Source organism: Calidris pugnax, unplaced genomic scaffold (genome assembly GCF_001431845.1).
Source record: "Calidris pugnax isolate Ruff unplaced genomic scaffold, ASM143184v1 scaffold17, whole genome shotgun sequence".
Taxonomy (NCBI): domain Eukaryota; kingdom Metazoa; phylum Chordata; class Aves; order Charadriiformes; family Scolopacidae; genus Calidris; species Calidris pugnax.
Genome location: NW_015090794.1, coordinates 4,045,563 through 4,064,469, shown reverse-complemented (window position 1 = coordinate 4,064,469; position 18,907 = coordinate 4,045,563). Strand labels below are relative to the sequence as shown.

At 55.9% G+C, this 18,907-nt stretch overlaps 1 protein-coding gene across 2 annotated transcripts; it reads left to right on the top strand.

Annotated features, from left to right (window-relative positions):
* Window positions 1-5,816: 5,816 nt before the first annotated feature.
* Window positions 5,817-18,363, top strand: ERN2 (endoplasmic reticulum to nucleus signaling 2). Of its 2 annotated transcripts, XM_014936225.1 has the most exons (22): window positions 5,817-5,981; window positions 9,040-9,157; window positions 9,480-9,513; window positions 10,115-10,187; window positions 10,546-10,618; window positions 10,751-10,873; window positions 10,960-11,061; window positions 11,334-11,595; window positions 11,683-11,761; window positions 11,851-12,001; window positions 12,739-12,860; window positions 13,070-13,246; window positions 13,531-13,780; window positions 14,056-14,146; window positions 14,782-14,971; window positions 15,661-15,760; window positions 15,956-16,155; window positions 16,791-16,938; window positions 17,049-17,176; window positions 17,370-17,493; window positions 17,781-17,848; window positions 17,920-18,363. In XM_014936225.1, the coding sequence occupies exons 1-22, from the start codon at window positions 5,871-5,873 to the stop codon at window positions 18,109-18,111; spliced, it is 2,916 nt and encodes a 971-aa protein (XP_014791711.1). In that variant the 5' UTR covers window positions 5,817-5,870; the 3' UTR covers window positions 18,112-18,363. The 2 variants fall into 2 exon arrangements, with proteins under 2 accessions (XP_014791711.1, XP_014791712.1); XM_014936226.1 differs by lacking the exons at window positions 5,817-5,981; window positions 9,480-9,513 and having other exon boundaries at window positions 9,092-9,157.
* Window positions 18,364-18,907: the final 544 nt, after the last annotated feature.

The following is an 18,907-nucleotide window of genomic DNA, read 5'->3' as shown; positions in this document are numbered from 1 at the left end:
TCTTTTTTTTTTTTTTTTTTTTTTTTTCCCCCAATACTAGAAGCTCTGGGTTGGTACTCTGTGTAGCATGTTTGGAGCAGACAAATACCACTGTGGATGTTCTGTAATCGCGATGACCCAGTGCTGCTTATTGTCCCCTTTCATGCCACGTTTGCTATTCCCCCTCCCACCTGCATATCTCTCTGCTCCTGCTCTGCCTCCTGCCCCGGGGGTGCTACATTTCTCGGAGCATTTTCTTCATCGTGCATGTTGCAGCCCAGAAAGAATCATTTTGCAGCTGCTGTGATCTGTTTGACTAAGAAAAGGAAACGGGAGTGCGCTGCATAGTGCTGTCTGGTGTGAGCGGGGTGCAGTGGTGAGACAGATCTCACAAAGGGTGAACCAAAGAGACCTCCCTGCCTTGTTTGGGGCTGGGGGGAGCAGGGAAGAGAGAAGCTCGGATGCAGCTTTGGATCCTAAATAACTGCAGTAGTCTTTTATCAGATGGATTTGAAAATTTAGTTATCTTATTCAGTCAATCTTAACCAAATTTAGGATATCTATCCAGCAACTGATCTTTTTAAATTTTAAATCACCTTTCAGCTTCTCTCTTGCTTGAGTTTGCAGGAAGTTCTTGCATCTCGTCCTGTCTGAAATAATGCTCCTCGCCTTTGGTTTGTGACGTTCCGCGTGTCATCTCAGCAATCCACGTGCCATTTATCTCAGGTTTTCTGAATGGACCTTCCAGTCCTGAAACGGTGCACGCCCTTAACAGATTGCGTTGTGCAGTCAGACTGAATCACTCTTGCTGGGTGTTAAAACCTGCATCTAACGGATCGCTGTTCTTTTTTTAAAACACTGTAGGCTTGATGCTGCTCAATGCAAGTAGCAAACTCGTGGAGAAAGAGCCTTGTAGGAATAGCTGATCTTAATGTATTCCGTGTCCATTTCTCACTCTCCTTGAAACAGCCCAGTTGAAACTCAGCAGGTGCAGATTCCCAAATGAGTATTTATTTTATTTTTATTTTATTTTAGAGACTGGGAAAAGCGTTCACTTTACGGTATGTGTTAAGATTACGTACTGACCTGTAGACTCTTGATAGCAACATAAGCAGCTTTTGTTTTGTATTTTCAGTTAGAAAATTCACGCAGTATGAATTTTAAAGGTGTTTCATATCCTAACCTATAATCTAGTGATGTGCTTGTTACCCATGTAGCCTGAGATACTTCCTTTCTGTGTACAAGCCACCAGCAGTCTGTCTTGACGTGAATGTGTTGGGAGAGGAGCGCTCCCCCAGCCGTGCTGCCGCAGCTCCCTGGAGCAGTCGGTGGAGTTGGTGTGAGTTTAATTAGAGATGTCATTGCAGCCAAAACGCAGCTATCACACTTCTAATTTTTAGTTGCCAGCCCTGGCGTTGAGGCTTAAAAGTTAAAAATTCAGTACGTGGTGGACAGCGTCCGCACTCCAGTATAGTGGAAATGGGTGACGTTAGCTTTTTCTGTCACTTGGGGTCACCTTTGCACTTGCTGTCTTCTTGGTTCTGTGGTTATCAGCTCCCACTTGCTACTTGACTTGCTTGGACCTGTCTGTGCAGCCATTCATATTCCATTTTCCTTTCCTGTTCTCTCGTTTGCTTGCTCCTTGAAAGGACTTGTACCTTAGTTCCAGCTCCTCCCCAGAGTTCCTGTGGCTTCTGTGCTGGAGGCAGTGACCCGGGTGAGTAGCTCTGGTGCTGGGGGGGATGGGGGCAGGTCCCCCACCTACCCCTGCCCAGGCAAGGAGGGCACCTTGGGCAGGGAATCCAGGGCAGTATTGAACATTCCTCTCTGCTCTTTTCCCGAGGGCACCGTTACTCTGCATCCTGTGCCAGGTACAACAATCATCTCAAAACTGAATCTAAAAAAAAAACATTGGTTACAAAGCAGTTTTAAGCACGGAGAAGAAAATAGTATAAACTAAGAAAATGTGATCCTATTTAGGTGCTTCTTTTCAAGTTGCATTTGATTTGAAAAATGGAATTGTTTCACTTTTTTGTTCTATGTGCAAAGTTTGAATTAAAACACAGGAAAGTGATACTTATATAAAATGCTTTGGTGTTTGTTGGCTTAATATAGTAGATTTCTTGGGAGTTCTTCGAAGGAAATATTCCAATTGAACTCGACAATGCCACTTTTAAGATCCTTTCTCTTTCAGAATGATGTGGAGCTTTATTTTCTGGTATATACCATTTTTCCAAGGCAATTAATGGGCATTAACATCTAAGAAAACACTGTCTTTCTGGTTCGATAGTGTCACAGCTTGCCTAACTGGGGAGCTATTCACTAGCCTCTCTCTTGACTTTGGATTTTACTGTGTGATATGTGATCGTCTCCAAGGCAGGCCCAGCGTAACAAACGGTCCTCTGGAGGAATTCAGCAGTTAGTCCTCAGTCAGACACGAGCGGTGTGAGTAAAGTAAATATAATCAGTAGTTGTGAGTTGGCTGATACAGATTGCTTTGGGATCCAACATGTCATCTTCCGTAGGAAGTTGATGGTAATATCTGGTGATTCTTGCGCAAAAGTTATTTCGGTTAAATTGCAATTCAACGATCTCCTTTCAACAGAGATGGGTTCCCTACTGTAGATGTGTGTGACTCCCCGTGAACACTTCGGGGTATGAAGTTGTATTAAGTGCTTTGCTGGATTTGTTAATCGGAGATTGCAGCATCCATCATGCAAACATGGGTTTCCACAGGACAAAGCTGGTGTTTCCCGCCCTGTTGGGGCAGCGTCCCCCTCCTCGCTGCCATCCTGCTGGGGGGGAGCCCTGCTGTGCTTCCAGCTCTCCATACCCCAGCTGCTGGCGTTGAGTCTCTCAGCTCAACTCTATGCCCTTCCTTTCCCTTCTCCATGCCCAACACTGTGGGTTTCTTCTCTCCTTGTCCTGAGCTGAGTATTCCTTCCTTCTCTGTTTGTGCATCCCAAGCATAAACAGTTCCTGCATTAGTATTGCATCAGGAATGCAAAAGCTTATCCCTAAACCTTGTCTGGGTTTGAGCAGAGACGGTATCTTGCATGAAAATCTTGTATTACTCACGAGTTTTTGGAATCGAGTTTAAGATTAAAGTAAATCATTAATTTCCATTAATGACGCTGTTTGATGAGGAACATGTAACTCAAATAAGGGTGTTACGATGATGAAAGAGGAAAAAAAGTGATCTGAATTCAAAGAACTAGATGAGAAACTGTTAACACGCAATACTTTATAACTGGTAACACACGCACACAGCCTGCTAAAGCTCGTACTTGACGCAGCTCGTGTCTGTCGCTTCTTCATACTTTTAAGGGCCAAAGAGAAACAGTTCCCTTGCGGTGACACTGTCAAGGTGCCATAGTGTGGTGGTCTGTTCTGTGCTCTCCCCTTCCCCACCACGGTGTTCCCTTAAAACCAACCGCTGGCGATGCAGCCCCGCGGGCACGGGATGCTCCTGGCTCCGGCTGCTCCCTCTGCCAACTCAGTGGAGCAAGGTTTGTTTCCAAACTTCCCTCCTTCTGTTTACTTTTCTTTTTTTCTTCCTCTGTAACTTGATATTTTATTTTTATATTTTTTTTTCCAATGGAGCTGTTTTCATCTTAAGTTTTGTACTCTAGCCTTTTGCCACCTTGTTAGGATCAGATTGTTAGCATCTTGTTCTGTTAATTAATGTCCTTGTCACTTGGGGGTGGGAGAAGGGGGACCAGGAGAGCTGTGGCAAGTCTTGTATGAAACGTACAGCCGTTTTATCTTCTAGCCAAGGATCTGCTTTCTGTGGCTCATGGAAGTTCACTATGTCTTATCCTTTTTTCTTCCTCTGTAACTTGATATTTTATATTTTTTTTCCCAATGGAGCTGTTTTCATCTTAAGTTTTGTACTCTAGCCTTTTGCCACCTTGTTAGGATCAGATTGTTAGCATCTTGTTCTGTTAATTAATGTCCTTGTCACTTGGGGGTGGGAGAAGGGGGACCAGGAGAGCTGTGGCAAGTCTTGTATGAAACGTACAGCCGTTTTATCTTCTAGCCAAGGATCTGCTTTCTGTGGCTCATGGAAGTTCACTATGTCTTATCCATATTCTAATGAATTCATTCTTTGGTTTTTATATATTTAAAAAAAAAAAAAGTCTTAGATGTTTGTGTCCACTGCAGATTTATTTTAAATGGAATATGTAAGTACCATGTATTATGGTATTTTTAAATAATCTATTGCCTATTTCAGGGGAGGGGGAGATGACAAATATTTAGTCTTAGATTTGCACTGCTGGATTTTTTAAGTGTAACCTTGACTGGTTATCCTATTGTTTTATTCTGTAAGATTAGTCTTATGAATTAAAGTTTGATAATTAAATATTTCTGTGTTGGAGTGTTGCAACGTTCTGTACGTACAAAGCTACTTCCTACCCCAGGAACAACTGTTAGCAAATGGTTTGTAGTTAGTTTCTTTGCAGAAAGCTGGACGCAGTGGAAATCCATAGGAACCCATGCTCATGGTCACATCTGATGCCATCAGTACCTTCTCCCCGGGTGGGGATTTGGGTGTCCTGCTGCCACGTACCATCTCATGCATGTGAATTACAGGACCATTATCTACCTCCCTCTCCAAACCCAGGTTTAATCTTGTTTTGAGCTGTAGATGTCCCTGTGCTGAGAGTGCCCAGCTCTAAGTTTGATGTGCAGAAAGCTTGGTGCAATGTCAGAAGTTCCACTTGTGTGGAGCAGCCTACAAAAAACCTCAGGAGAGGTCTTACAGCAGACTCTGCTTTTTAATGCTTAGCAGAGGCTGCTCCTGCTTCTTACTGGCTTTAGAAACTTCCACTACCCCACCCATTTAAAAAAATAATTGGTTGATACAGTTCAGTAGTGTTATCACTGAAATAAAGTTCAAAATACGTCATATATGGTCCACTTAATGTGTAGAAATTGACATGTTCTTGTTAGTTTAATACCTAGGTGTCCCTCCCCATCCTTCCTGCAGCCCCTTTAGGTACTGGAATAGTCTCTGAGGTCACAGAATCACAGAATCTTCTAGGTTGGAAGGGACCTTAAAGATCATCTTGTCCAACCATCAACCTAACTGACAAAAATAGACACCCACACAACAAACAAGGAACATCATCACTAAACCATACCTCCCAGCACTACATCAACCCGTCTTTTGAACACCTCCAGGGATGGTGCCTCAACCACCTCCCTGGGCAGCCCATTCCAATGGCTGATAACCCTTTCAGTGAAAAAATTTTTCCTAATATCCAGCCTGAACCTGCCCTGGTGCAACTTGAGGCCATTTCCTCTTGTCCTGTCGCCTGTGACTTGAGAAAAGAGACCGACCCCCACCTCTCTACCCCCTCCTTTCAGGGAGTTGTAGAGAGCGATAAGGTCTCCCTGGAGCCTTCCCTTCCCCGGGCTGAGCAGACCTTGTCCTGGCAGCAGAGGAGCTCCAGCCTTATGGCCACTTTTCGTGGCCTCCTCTGGACCTGCTCCGACAGCTCTATACCCTTCTCATGTTGGGGGGGCCGGAGCTGGACGCAGAGGGGGGGGGATCACTCCCAAATCCCTGCCCTGACGCGTTACCGGTGAGAGGAGTTTTTACCCAGAATGGTGTTAAAACCGTTGGGATGGGGAACGGTGCCTACGGGGGGGGGAAGGGATCGCCAAACCGAGGGAGGGTACCGGGGGATCCGGGGATGCGCTCTGCGACCGCCCGCTGCCGCCGAGCTCGGCCGGGGGAGGGTACGGGGCCGGCCCGGGCCCGGGGAGCGGGGAGGGGGGGGCAGGAAGCCGCATCCTGGACCCGCCCCGGCCCCGCTGACTCACGGCGCGGCGATAAGCGCGGCCCGGCCCGGCCCTGCCCGCCGCGGCCCCGGCATGTCCGGGACATGGGCGGCCCCGCCGCGCCGCTGCCGAGCCCGGGGCTGCTCCGGAGGGGGCTCCCGGCCCTCCCGCTCCTCCTCCTCCTGCTGCTGCTGCTCCCGCCGCCCCCGGCACAGGTACGGCCCGGGGGGCAGAGGGTGACAGTGTCGGCGGGTGGGGGTGCGACAGTGTTTGCGGGTGGGAAGGTGCGGGTACCTGTGCGTGAGCGTGCCCGCGTGTCCTGCGTGGGGGGTACCGGCACAAGCGAGTGCGTGTCCCCCTGGGTGTGCGTGGCACAAGCACCTGTGAGCGGTGCGGGCGCTCCACGAGTGTGTGAGCCGCGGGTGGGAGTGGGTGTGCACAGGCAGGCACAGCCCCCCTGCGTGGGGGTGACACCCGTGGGGGCGAGCGCCTGGACACGCAGGCAGGAGAGTCCCGCTTGTGGCAGCCTGGGAGCGAAGGGCTTGAGCACCCACCTCGGGGTTGTGTGGGTCTGGGGGGGTCTGGCACCCAAAGAGTGTGGTGTGGGGGGCAGTGGCATGTGGGGTCCTGTGGCCATGCGTTAATGGTGTCCACAGGTGTGTGATGGAGATCTACAAGGTGAACCCCGGGTGAGGGGCCACACGCAGTGCCCGGGGTGGGGGTTATCCTCTGCTCAGAAAAGCATCTCCACCCCTGCGCCTTCCTGGGGAGCCCTCGGCACCTTCCTCCCTTCCACGGTGGTCCCCTCGGGAGCCCAATGGCATCTGCCACAGCTGGTGGCATTTCAAGGAGAGAGCAGGAGAGAGGGTGGTTTTGGGAGATGTCAGTAACCCCACTGGTGTTGGGCAGGGGGACCGAATGTGCCCCAACCCCGTGGCTGAGCTCTGGCCCCAGTGGGAGCCTCGGGAAAGCACAGGTCCTCTGGACATCCCACGGGAACAGCAGCCACACTTCTGGGCTAGGGCTGGCCAGAATGGCTGCTGTGGGAACCAGGGCTGGGAGCAGAAGGGATGGCAGCTCCCGGGCACCCAGCGCTTCCAGTCGTGCCCATGGTGGTGTGTGGGGAGCAGGCTGGGCAGCCTGGCCTTTGTCCGAGTGCCCCGTCACCGAGAAAATAGTAGTTGCAGAAAAGATGGAAAAAAACTGCAAAGCACCGGGGGGGAGGAAAAAGCAGAGCCTGGGAGCACAGAGCTGCTGTGGCTCCGACAGCTGGGAGGGCTGGGAGGTCTCGGTTCTGTTTCCTTCATGCAGGTGGCCACACCACAAGAGCTGTGTCTGCTGGCCTGGCTTGTGGTCACAGCCAGCAGCGAGCCCGCCTGCGTGGCCACAGGGTGCTGGAGAGGCAGCGGTGGGGAGCAGCCACCTCTCTCTGCCTCCCCCACCACGTCCCCTGGACAAAGCAAGAGCTGGGAAACTCGCTCTGACCTCACTTAAACATTAAAGAAGAAGAAGGGCAAATAAAAGCGTTGGGCTGGAAGCAGAGGGGTCGGTTGGGAGGGAGCTGGTGTGTGCTCCTGGCAGGAGGTGCAGCTGGAGAGCAGGCGACCTGGCACCCATCGGGGCTGCTGTCTGCGTTGTTGGAGCTGGAGGAATCTCAGTGACTCGAGGGAGAATGTGTCTCCTGGCCCCGCCGTGCCATGGCTGGTCTGTCACCACCCAACAGGTTCTGCTCCACAGACGGGTGTGTGCTCGCACGGAGGGCACGGGCTTGGCACAGACTGTTGGTCCTCTCCGCTCTTGAGTCTGGCTGGGTCCCCAAACTGGGCTCTCTGCCCAGCTCAGGCTCCAGGAGCTGGTTCAGAGCAGGAGGGAGGCGGTGAGGAGGCTGCTGGGGGGGCAGCAAGCCAAGGGCATCCCTTGGGCCACCCCGCACGAGTGACCACGGCAGTCAATCTGCTTCTGCGTGGTGGCCAGCGGTGAGAGCCTGGGACCTGCTCTGGCTCCCTGGCGTCGGGGACGGCCACGCTGGCCCGTGTGGGTCCCCGTGCTGTTTGCTGATCCCTGTTTGCTGACGGGGTGAGGCTGGCGTGGGGCTGAGCTGGCCCTGGCCATATGGATGCCGTACACGGAAGCAGCAGCTCCTCTTCGCAGGGTGAACGTGCAATTGGTTGGTGAAATGGTTTCAGGGTAGCTGAAACCTGCAGCTTTGAAGGCCCGTGTGAGCACTGATTGCGTTTCTGGCATGAAAAGTCACCCAACTCGTTTGTTTCTGGAAGCGGCCGGTAGTTGGGCTGTTTGTGTCACCTTTAGAAAAGGCACCTCGGAGTCGTGGCTGGGAGCAGCCCGAGCTGCAGCTCATCCCCTCCGGCAGGCCTGGCGGCTCCGGGGGAGAGGAGAGGAGAGGAGAGGAAAGGCTGCACCAGTCCTGGGACTGCACCCGGGGGGACATGGCCTTTGATGGTCAGAGGGATGGAGCACCTCTCCTGTGAGGATAGGCTGAGAGAGCTGGGGGTGTCAGCCTGGAGAAGGCTCCGGGGAGACCTTATAGCAGCCTTCCAATATCTGAAGGGTGCCTACAGGAGAGCTGGAGAGGGACTCTTTGTCAGGAAGGGTAGTGATGAGACAAAGGGTAATGGGTTTAAATTGGAAGAGGGGAGATTTAGAGTAGTTACGAGAAAGAGCTTCTTTCCTGTGAGGGTGGTGAGACACTGGCACAGGTTGCCCAGAGAAGCTGTGGCTGCCCCATCCCTGGAGGGGTTCAAGGCCAGGCTGGATGGGGCTTTGAGCAACCTGGTCTGGTGGGAGGTGTCCCTGCCCAGGGCAGGGGGGTTGGAACTTGATGATCTTTAAGATCCCTTCCAACTCTAACCATTTTATGATTCTATGACCTGTGCTGCAGGAGCCAGGGACCACGGGTGACACAGGGTGCTGGCAGTGCCACCCACTGCGAGCAGCTACCTTAGTATGGGGCTTCTCACCATGCATCTGTAAAACACAGCACCTCCGAACAGCCCTTAGCGATTCTGGGGTGTCCTGTGTGGGGGGAACTGGAAGAAAAAGCAGATTTAACGTGCTGATGCAGGGAAATAAATTATTTTCCTTCCCAGTCTCGCCTCACTGGGGACCAGAAGGGACCTTGGGGCTCTTCCCCGCAGTCTGCTGCTGCGGGGTGCTGGGTGCGGGGGTCTGCTGGGCGGTGTGAGACAGCCCGGGCTGCGGGGGCTCGTCCCTGAGCCTGGCCCTGCTCTCTAAGGACAGTATTTCTGTCTGTAGGGCCTCAAAGGCGGTGCTGTCACTGTCCCAGAAACACTGCTCTTCATATCCACCCTGGATGGAAACCTTCACGCAGTGAGTAAGAGCACAGGTGACATCAAGTGGACATTGAAGGATGGTGAGTCCCAACCTGGGGGGGTGCCTGCTCTTAGCCTGGCTCCCTGGGTTTGTCACTAGCTGGGGTTTGGGGGATGCACCCCCCAGCCTGGCTCTGGGCTGGTGGTTCCTCCAGCCCCGGGGGATGCTGCTGGCTGCAGCTCCAGCCCCAGGCACAGCCGTGCATGGAGCAGAGCATCTGGGGGGGAAGGGGGTGCCTATTCTGGGTCTGAGATGCAAATAGGCTGTGGACCCGGGCACGGCTGTGCTTGGTAAACACTGCCACGTTGTCCCCGCTCGCAGGGAGAGGCCGCTGACGTCTGCCTTTCGATCTCTTTTTTCAGATCCTATTCTGCAGGTGCCAGTGTATGTGGCAGAGTGAGTGTCACCCCCTCTCCGCCGCGGGCAGCGTCCCCTCCGCAGGGCAGGCAGCCTGCGGGCTGGGCAGGAGCCTTTTGGAAGGGCACGATCACCCCGGTGTGGTTCTCAGCAAAAAAAGGGGAACCTCGGAGAAATGACCCTCCCAGCCCGTGCCATAGCCTTGCCTTAAACCAACCCTGTGTGCTGGCGCTCGGTGCAGGATGACGAGGAGTAGCTGCTCTCTGCTGGTGAACTTTCTACAGAGAGCCCAGAAGCTCTCAGCTCCCCACCTTGCACAAAAGCGTAGGAGAGAAATTGAGGAAAATCTACCTGGAAGTGGAAGGGGAAGGCAGGACAGCAGGGAGCTCCCCTGGGGCGGGCAGGGCACCGAGCCAGCACGGCTGGTAGGCGCCAGGAGGCCATATGGAGTTACGGTGCTGACCCAGAGCAGGAGATCATCTCCTACCAAATCCAGTGCTGGAGGTTTCCAGGAAAGCTCAAGCCCCGTAGCGAATCACCTTAGAGCAAACTACTGAAGGGGTTTCTTAAACGCAGCTCCTCTTTAGCCCTTGGTGTGGGGGACAACTCACATTTCATCCTTCTCTCTCCTCCTTTCCAGACCAGCGTTCCTTCCAGACCCCAATGATGGCAGCCTGTACATCCTGGGAGGAAAAAACAAAGAAGGCTTGATGGTCAGTGGGGCTGTGGAGCTGTGTGCATCCCGCCTGCCCGCACCCCCAGGGGTTCACTGGGCTGGGGGACTGGGTGAACCTGTGGGGCAGGGAGAGCCTGGGGCCTTCAGTTGCTCCAGTTTGTCCTTGGTACCTGGAAGATGTCAGCCCATCAGGGTGTGGGGCAAATACAGCTGGGACCCATTCATGCCCCACCACTCCGTCCTGCTTTGGGGTTGAGCAGCAAAGGCAGGCAAGGAGGAGGAGGGGGTTGTCCCCAGGGACCTCGCCTGCCCACCCTGCTTCTGTAGGCAGGAAGGCTGCTGCTTTGGGGGGGACGTTTCTCTGCCCCTGCATCCGTCTGCTCTCTGTGTTGCAGAAACTCCCGTTCACCATCCCGGAGCTGGTCCAGTCCTCGCCGTGCCGCAGCTCAGATGGCGTGCTCTACACCGGTATGCAGAGCCCACCCGCCCCGTAGGACCTCCTGGGAACATGTCCATGGATGGGAGGCAACCTGATGAGCAGCTCTCTGGGACAGGTAGAAGGGCTGCAGAGACTCATGGAAAATGTATTTTCATTCTCAGGGAAGAAGCAGGACACCTGGTTCATTGTGGACCCCAAGTCAGGAGAGAAGCAGACCACTCTCTCCACAGAGGCCTGGGATGGTGTGTGCCCATCGAGTCCCCTGCTCTACATCGGCCGTACCCGTAAGCCAGTCCTGCTCCCCGTTCGTCCCTCCAGTCCCAGGAGCAGGGTGCTGAGCGGTGGCCTCATGCTGTGCCCTCATCCCCAGAGTATGTCATCACCATGTACGACACCAAGACGCGGGAGCTGCGCTGGAACGCCACCTTCTCTGACTACTCGGCACCGCTCTGCGAGGAGTCCTACCACTACAGTGAGTGGCCACTGCAGGAACCAGCTGCCCCCATGCCCTGCTTGCAGTGAGAACCTGGCTGTGCAGGGAACCCAGGGAGATGCCACCATGGCTGGCAGGTCTCAGCTGTGCTGGTTGCTGGGAATAACGGCTACTGCGCTGCCTGCAGCTCTCATGGGAGCAGAGCAGCAGGTGACAGCCCACAGCCGATGGTAGGACCAAGTGGAGGCAGAGGAGGACAAAGTCCCACAGCCAACACTGCTGGGTCATCTCCTTCTTCTGGTTCTGCCTAGAAATGGCACACTTTGCCTCGAGCGGGGACGGGCTGGTGGTGACGCTGGACAAGGAGAGCGGGGAGGTCCTGTGGGCACAGAACTATGGCTCGCCCGTGGTCGGCATCTACGTGTGGCACCAGGACAGCCTCCGCCGCATCCCCCACCTCAACCTGGCCATGGAGACCCTGCGCTACCTGACCTTTCACTCGCAGGACATCCCTCTCCTCAAGTGGAGCTACCAGTCGGTGAAGGACTTTGCTGCCACCAAGACCCAGCTGCTGTAGGTGGTTCCTGTGCTGTGGCCACTCTGCTCTGCCACTCTGGGCCACTCTGGGATGGAAGGCTGATGCTTGTCCCTTCCTTGCAGGCCAGCGCTCTACGTGGGGAAGTACGCGACCAGCTTCTACGCCTTGACCTCCCTGGTCCACAGCAGCATGGCTCTGGTGGTGAGTCTCCCTGCTGGCCCCTTTTGGGTTGAGCCCTGGCAGGCGCACGTCCCAGCTACGTGGTGCTCCACGAGCTGTTGGACCCCCAGCCGCAGGGCATCACGCTGGCCAGGATCGACGGCCCCACCACGGATGATGTGACCATGAGAGAGTCGGGGGAGTGTGAGATCACGCCCAGCACCGACGTCAAGTACCCGCAGGGCAGCATCACCGAGCTCCACAACCAGTGGCTCCTAATAGGTACGGACCCGTAAGGGGCATGGGCTTTCTCTGCGTGCTCGCTCCCGGAGGGTGTCCCAGAATCACAGGATCACAGAAATATTCATGGTTGGAAGGGACCTTTGAGGGGGCAGCCCGAGCTGGCGGTGTGTTTTGGGGGGGGGCAGCCCAACTTGCTTTGTTCAGTGGGGCAAGTGGGGCCGAGGCTGTGACTCACCCTTTGGGACTGTGGTGACTCTCTGGGGGCTGGTTGCACCCCATCCTTGTCCCCTCCCCAGGAGGGGCCACCTACGTGGGGGGTGGGCAGGGCACCTTTGAAGCGGGGCTCACAATTCCCCGTGCTGGTGGGTGTGCCGTTGTGCACTGAGCCCTGCACGAAGATGTGGAGTTAATTAGCCAGCTCTGTGATTGCTCACAGGTGCGATGACTGTGTAGCATGTTTGGAAATGAGGGTGGTGTCTCCAGGCCGTGGCAGGGGAGGCACAAAGGAGCAGGGTTAGACCCCCTGCTGTGTGCTGAGGGCAGGGAACCTTGCCCTCTGCATTTCTCCACTGGCTGCTGTTGCTCCAGGTCCCTCTCTCTGGGGACAGAGCTGGCAGGTTGTAGCTGTGATGGTTTTTGTGCCTCCCATGGGAAGAGGTACCCCTTCTGAAGAGCCAAAGCTGTCCAGCCAGCCTGCATTGGTGCTGGGGAGATGAGGGACCAATGCTGTGACCAGAGACCAGCTGATGGTTGTCTCCATTCTCCTCCCACCACAGGGCACCATGAGCTACCTCCTGTGGTTCACACTACAATGCTGCGAGCCTTCCCCGAGAACCTGAGGAAGACAACGGAAACCATCATCCCCAGGGCTCCTCCTGCCAGGACCGTGTTTGATGATGTGAGTGGTGAACCTCTGCTGGGTCCCACCTCATGCAGTGCTGGGACACCGAAGTGTCTGGGCCATCTGGGGCAGGGTGGTGGGTCCCCAGCGTGGGGTAGCACAGGAGAGGGTCCTGCATACAGGGTTGTAGTGGGGAGGGGATCCCAAACCTGAGTGCCGAGTGGTCCATCCCTCTGGTGTCACCCAGCCCTGGGCATGTGTTGCAGTTTCTGGCCCCGAGCAGCCCGGAGGAGCCGGCTGTCCGTGGCGAGGGGCCGTTCCAGCCGGACCCCGCGCCGAGGGAGCAGGTGGAGGTGTACCCTGAGACTGGCATCTGGGACCTGCTGATGGCTGGCGTCGGCACAGCCCTGCTGGGTGGGGGAGTCCTGTTCCTCGTGCTCACGGTGAGTGGTGGCCACTGGACGAGCCCCTGCCAGCCACAGAAACGCCACTTCTGAAAGGCTGGGGACTACCTTTTTCTTGTCCCTGTGGTAGAAGCAGCAGGTGCCATGGCTGCCATGGGCCACGTGGCTCCCACATTGTCCTGTACACACAAGCCAAGGTGGTGGGTGGCATTCTGCCAGCTGGGCAGGGGACAGACAGTGCCCGCGGCTTGTGCCCAGCCCTGCCAATGCCCTGGCTCTGCTCTGGGCGCTGGAGCTGAGCGCTGCTGTGGTTTGTGTTCCAGAAACTGCAGAAGCAGCATGCGGTGCAGCAGCAGCAGCTGGAGAAGCAGATTCAGCTCCTGCAGCAGCAGCAGGAGATGCTGCTCCCAGGCCGGGTCTCCGGGGAGGGTGTTCCTGCAGAGCCCAGGGAGCCAGGGCTGAGTCAGGGAAGCGCGTCACAGCTCTCACAGAGGTCCAACCCATCGTCCCACCTAAAGGACATGGCTAATGGGATGCTCAGCCCGGATCCAGCTGTCCCAGCAGCTGCTGAAGGTGTGTGCAGGTGGGAATGGCTGAGGTGTGAGGCTCTCTCTCTGTAGTTGTTGTCACCCAAACCAGGAGCAGAGATGCCCCACAGATGAGAGAGCTGCAGCCCAGCTGAGGTGGGAGGAGATGCAAGACCTGCTGTTGGATAAACATGGGCTACAAAAGCAATTGCCAGAGTAGTATGGCCAAAGAGAAGGCCAGGTGGTTAAAGAACTGGATGTCCTTCATATAGGACTAAGGCTCATAGGCTGAAGGATGGCTGTCTTCCTCTTCCTCTGCAGATGCAGAACCAGACGTGATTGTAGTTGGGAAAGTTTCTTTTAACCCCAAGGATGTGCTGGGCCACGGAGCTGGAGGAACCTTTGTCTTCAGGTGAGTGGCACGTGGGGGTGCTTGCCCTCATTCCTCTCATTCTCCCCGGGAGCCACATGTACAGCACCAAGGCAGCTCCTTCCTTGGGTGGTGGCCGCTGGTTCAGAGGCCTTTGAGATGGTTTGGCACCTTCCCTTTCTAATGGTCCTCATCAAACCTATCTGGAGAACTGTGCTGAGCGCCTTTGGTAACCAGGTGCTGGGTTTGCAGGACAGGTCTCCCCCTCATACCCCCGCCCTGTGCTCCCCTTCCCCTCCTGCCTGCACCAGGCAGCTGGGTTGTGCCTGCTCCAGGCAGCCCTCAACAGCGGCAGGTCTGGTCCCTCATGAGGTTCCCCTGGCTTTGGAAGAGCCCCTTTCCCCAGCACTAGACACAGCAAAAAGCAAGCGAGGTTATTTTCCTACAAAAAGGGGAGCTTGAGCCCCCAGTTTCTGGCTCACTGCAGAGATTTCTGCCTGTCTATGGCTTTGAGAAGCCTTTGGGAGTCTCATCTCCAAGATGACCCATGCTGAGGACCCCAAGGGGCAAGTTTCCAGCATCAGCCAGAGCCTGGCTGGGTTGTGCATCTGCAGGGCTGGGCTCTGCTCTGGCTGGGGAGGGTCATTGATGGACCCCACCACTGACTCTCTGTGCAGGGGACAGTTTGATGGCCGGAATGTGGCTGTGAAGCGCCTCCTGCCCGAGTGTTTCCATCTCGTGGACCGCGAGGTCCAGCTGCTGCGGGAGTCAGACGAGCACCCCCACGTCGTCCGCTACTTCTGCACCGAGAAGGACAAGCAGTTCCACTACATCGCCATCGAGCTCTGCTCTGCCACGCTGCAGGAGGTGAGCCTGGTCCTGGGGACACGGGGCCGGCCGCAAGAGGCTGCTGCTGGGGGGCTGTCGATTAATCCTGGATGTCCCCATTCTCATGTTCACAGAATGGTCCCCAGGAGTCTTGTCTGTGCTGTTGGGGAGGTTCTGCAGTGCTCCCCTGGGAGCAGAGCACTGTGTGTTCCTCAGCACAGGGTGGGTTCCTGGGTTCAGAGTGCTCTTTGGGGCTCCTGCCTGGCCACGGGCAAACAGCCCTGCTGGGTGTGGACAGGCTGTGAGGTGCTTAGGAGAGGCAGAGCAGCCAGCAGCAGCACTGCTCCTGTGTCAGCCCAGCCCCTGCCCTTGTTCTCCTGCCAATGTACCCTCTCGGGAGGCGTCAGGGCAGCCTTGGCATCAGTTGTTCACGTGCTGGGAAGAGACTTGGCATGGGGGAGGAGAAGCGTCCTTTTCCCACTCTGTAAAGCATGAGTGTTGCTGAAGCTGTGGAGGCCCAAGGACACCAGTGAGGGCAGTTTGCTTGCAGAAGGAATAGATGCCAACTGGTAGACCTGGAAATGGGAAGCCTTGGGCACAAGTGGCCTCCACATGGGCTTGACTCCTTCCACCTCTATCAGCCCAGTCTCTCTCCCAGCAAACCTGGACTTGGTTGCCCCAGTAAATCAGACCTCAGTTCATCTCTTTGTACTTCTGTATGATTCCAGTACGTGGAAAACTCCAGCTTCGATCGTCGCAGCCTGGACCCGGTGTCTCTGCTGCGTCAGACCATGTCTGGGCTGGCCCATCTCCACTCCCTCAGCATTGGTAAGAGCAGCGGGCAGGAGGGCAGTGTGTCCTGTCCTGATCCCATCTGCAGCCAAAGCCGTGGGGTTCAGGCAGCAGCTATGGGGGTCGGCAGCATGTGGGGCTGCAGGCAGAGCCCTGCTCCTGGCAGCAGCACTGGCCCCACTTCAACCTCACCGTGCGTTGGCAGGTGACACTGCGCATTCTCTCTTCCAGTCCATCGTGACCTGAAGCCCTGTAACATCCTCATCTCTGTCCCCAATCGCCACGGGCAGATCCGAGCCGTCATCTCTGATTTTGGCCTCTGCAAGAAGCTTCAGGGGGGACGACAGAGCTTCAGCCTCCGCTCCGGCATCCCTGGCACTGAGGGCTGGATCGCGCCCGAGGTGCTGCAGGAGACTCCGAAGGAGAACCCTGTCAGTGAGCCATGGATGCCTCCTTCACTTTGGGTGTTCCTTTAGCCCGTTGTGGCAGAGTCCCTGGTGTTGGCAGTGGCACAGTTAAGAAAAAAGCTCTGAGAGCCCAAGCCAGCCCAGATGCAGAGCACTGGTGCTTCTCATCAGGACTGTGCTCAGCACAGGGCATCTCATCTGGCTACAGTCCTTGGAAATTCGGGGTGGGGAGGTCAGAGGGGACCGTGGCTTGCTGTGAAGGTTAAGCTTCTGCTTGTCTGTTTAGTCCAGGGAATCTTGTTCCTGCTGGAGCCCGTTGCTGTTCAGGTCCCTGGCAGGGCACATACTGGTGCTGGCAATGTGCCCCACATACTGGGCTCAGCTGGGTGAGACACCAGCAGCCCTGATGTGTCTGTCTGGCTGTAAAGTCCTGACTTCTGTCTGTGCCTCTGAAAACCCCTTCCTTCATAAGGACTTGGTGTGTTGGGCACTTCACTGACTCCAGCAAGCAGGGCAGGCAGGAGCCCTGCTGCGATGCATTTTCCTGCAGCTCTGTAGCAAACGACCAGCTTTCACATAAAAGAATGGAAAAGTGGGGAGGCAGAAGCTTTCCTCACCCTTTGCTGCGAGAGCCCCATCTCCCCTCTTGTGTTTTGCAGACGTGTGCCGTGGACATCTTCTCAGCCGGCTGCATCTTCTACTACGTGGTGTCAGGAGGACAGCATCCATTTGGGGACAGCTTGAGGCGACAAGCCAACATCTTGTCGGGCTCTTACCAGCTGAGCTGCCTGCAGGAAGAAGCTCATGGTGAGACCCTTCCCCAGGGGCATGTCTCCACGGGAAAGCCCTGAGCTGAGGGGCACCTCTCCCAGTCCTTCTCAAGGGAGTATTAGTTCTCTGTTGTGTTGTTTCACCAGACAAGCTTGTTGCGAGGGAGCTGATTGTGGCAATGATCGACCCTGAGCCCCAGCACCGACCCCCGGCCTCCATGGTCCTTGTCCACCCCTTTTTCTGGAGTCAGGAGAAGCAGCTGCAGTTCTTCCAGGTGAGTGCACACCATCTCACCGGGCAGTGAACACAGGTGTGCTCTGAAAAACAAGCTACTTTTGCAAGGGGTCGGGGGTCTCTGGGTTTAGGGTCAGGTCCAAACCCTCTTCATCCCCCCTTGGCAGTGGATGGGGTGGTATGGGGTAAGGGCAGTGCCATAACCAGCCCTGTCCCCGCTCTTGGGCACGCAGGACGTCAGTGACCGCATCGAGAAGGAGCCTGCTGAGGGGCCCATCGTCTCGGCCCTGGAGGCGGGGGGACGGTCGGTGGTGAGGACCAACTGGAGGATGCACATCTCCCTCCCGCTGCAGACAGGTGAGCGCAGGGTGCCATGCTCACCACTCCCACCTGAGCAGAATCGGGCAGGGAATGGGGCTCCCGGATCTGGTAGCCTTTACTGGGCAGGAGGCACCTGCTCATGCTTGGGAGCCGAAAACCAGGATGGCTAAATCTGCCCTCCCAAGATGCCAGCCCACCCTTGGGAGGGCAGACAGAGCATTGCCCTGGTTTGCCACAGGCTGTGGTGCTCGCCAGGGCTTGGGGTGGTGCTGGCACCCCCAGCCACGTCCCACCTGGCTCAGCATCTCTCCTGCTCTCCCCAGACCTGAGGAAGTTCCGCACCTACAAGGGGGCCTCCGTGCGTGACCTCCTGCGGGCCATGAGGAACAAGGTACGGCCGCCCCATCTCCCCCATGCCCCTGGTGCCCGCCACCCCGCTCACCTCACCCCTCTCTCCTGCAGAAGCATCACTACCATGAGCTGCCAGCTGACGTCCGGGCAGCCCTGGGCTCCGTCCCCGATGGCTTTGTGCAGTATTTCACCTCCCGCTTCCCCCGGCTGCTGCTTCACACACACGGGGCCATGAGGGTCTGCGCCCACGAGCGGCTCTTCCACTCCTACTACAGCCAAGGGCCAGAAGGTGACAGCAAGTGACAGGGACACGCGCCAGGATGGCACCCACAGTGCCAGGCTGCTGCAGCTGCTCCTCCCTGCCCTGCCTGCACCCTCAACACCATTTTGCAGCAGCCCTGAGGATCTCCAGTGTCCTTCTCCCCCTCCCTGGAGCGAGCTGGGGCTCCCAGGACCCGCTGGTCACCCAGAGGACATGTAGCTTACAAGCAGCAAGGTGCAGACGTGAGCATAGGGTGGCACTGGGATCTCACCTGGGGTCTTCTGAGCCCGAGAAGGACCCCCTGGACACCCACAAATGCTCACAGTCAGACTTAGGGGTTTGAAGGCAAAAAAAAAAAAATATCTGCAGTGGATGTGGTGTTTGAGAAGAAAGAAAAAAACACATGTTGGGTGTTCCTGAGGGCAGCCAGCAGAGCGAGGCACTGGCAGAGTGATGCAGCCAAACTGGGGCCACGTCCCAACAGGATGTTCATCAGGGATCGGTGCACTTTGTCCTCCCATGCTACATGCCTGGGAAAACTGCTCGGAGTGTGTGTCCACACGGCTGTGACCGGGACTGGTGCACCAGTCTTCACACTGGAAATGGTCCTTCAGCCCCACCAAGAGCTGAGGTGCAGCAGGTCAGTTTTCAGTAGCCACCCCAGGGCTCAGACCTGCTATTTACATCAGGGCTGCTGAGGGCAAGGTGCCACCAGCCCCAGAGGGGCTCCAGCACAATCCCAATAATGAAGTTTTTAATCTCAGCTGGGCTGAGAAAAGGGATTTTTCTCCCTTTTGGTCACCAGCAGCCTGTCCTTATGCCAGGCCAGAGACCCCC

Coding starts and splice junctions, on each gene's coding strand:
- ERN2 (XM_014936225.1), top strand. CDS start 5,871: ATGGGCGGCCCCGCCGCGCCGCTGCCGAGCCCGGGGCTGCTCCGGAGG. Junction 10,619..10,750: donor AGATGGCGTGCTCTACACCG/GTATGCAGAGCC, acceptor TTTCATTCTCAG/GGAAGAAGCAGGACACCTGG. Junction 11,596..11,682: donor GCCACCAAGACCCAGCTGCT/GTAGGTGGTTCC, acceptor CCTTCCTTGCAG/GCCAGCGCTCTACGTGGGGA.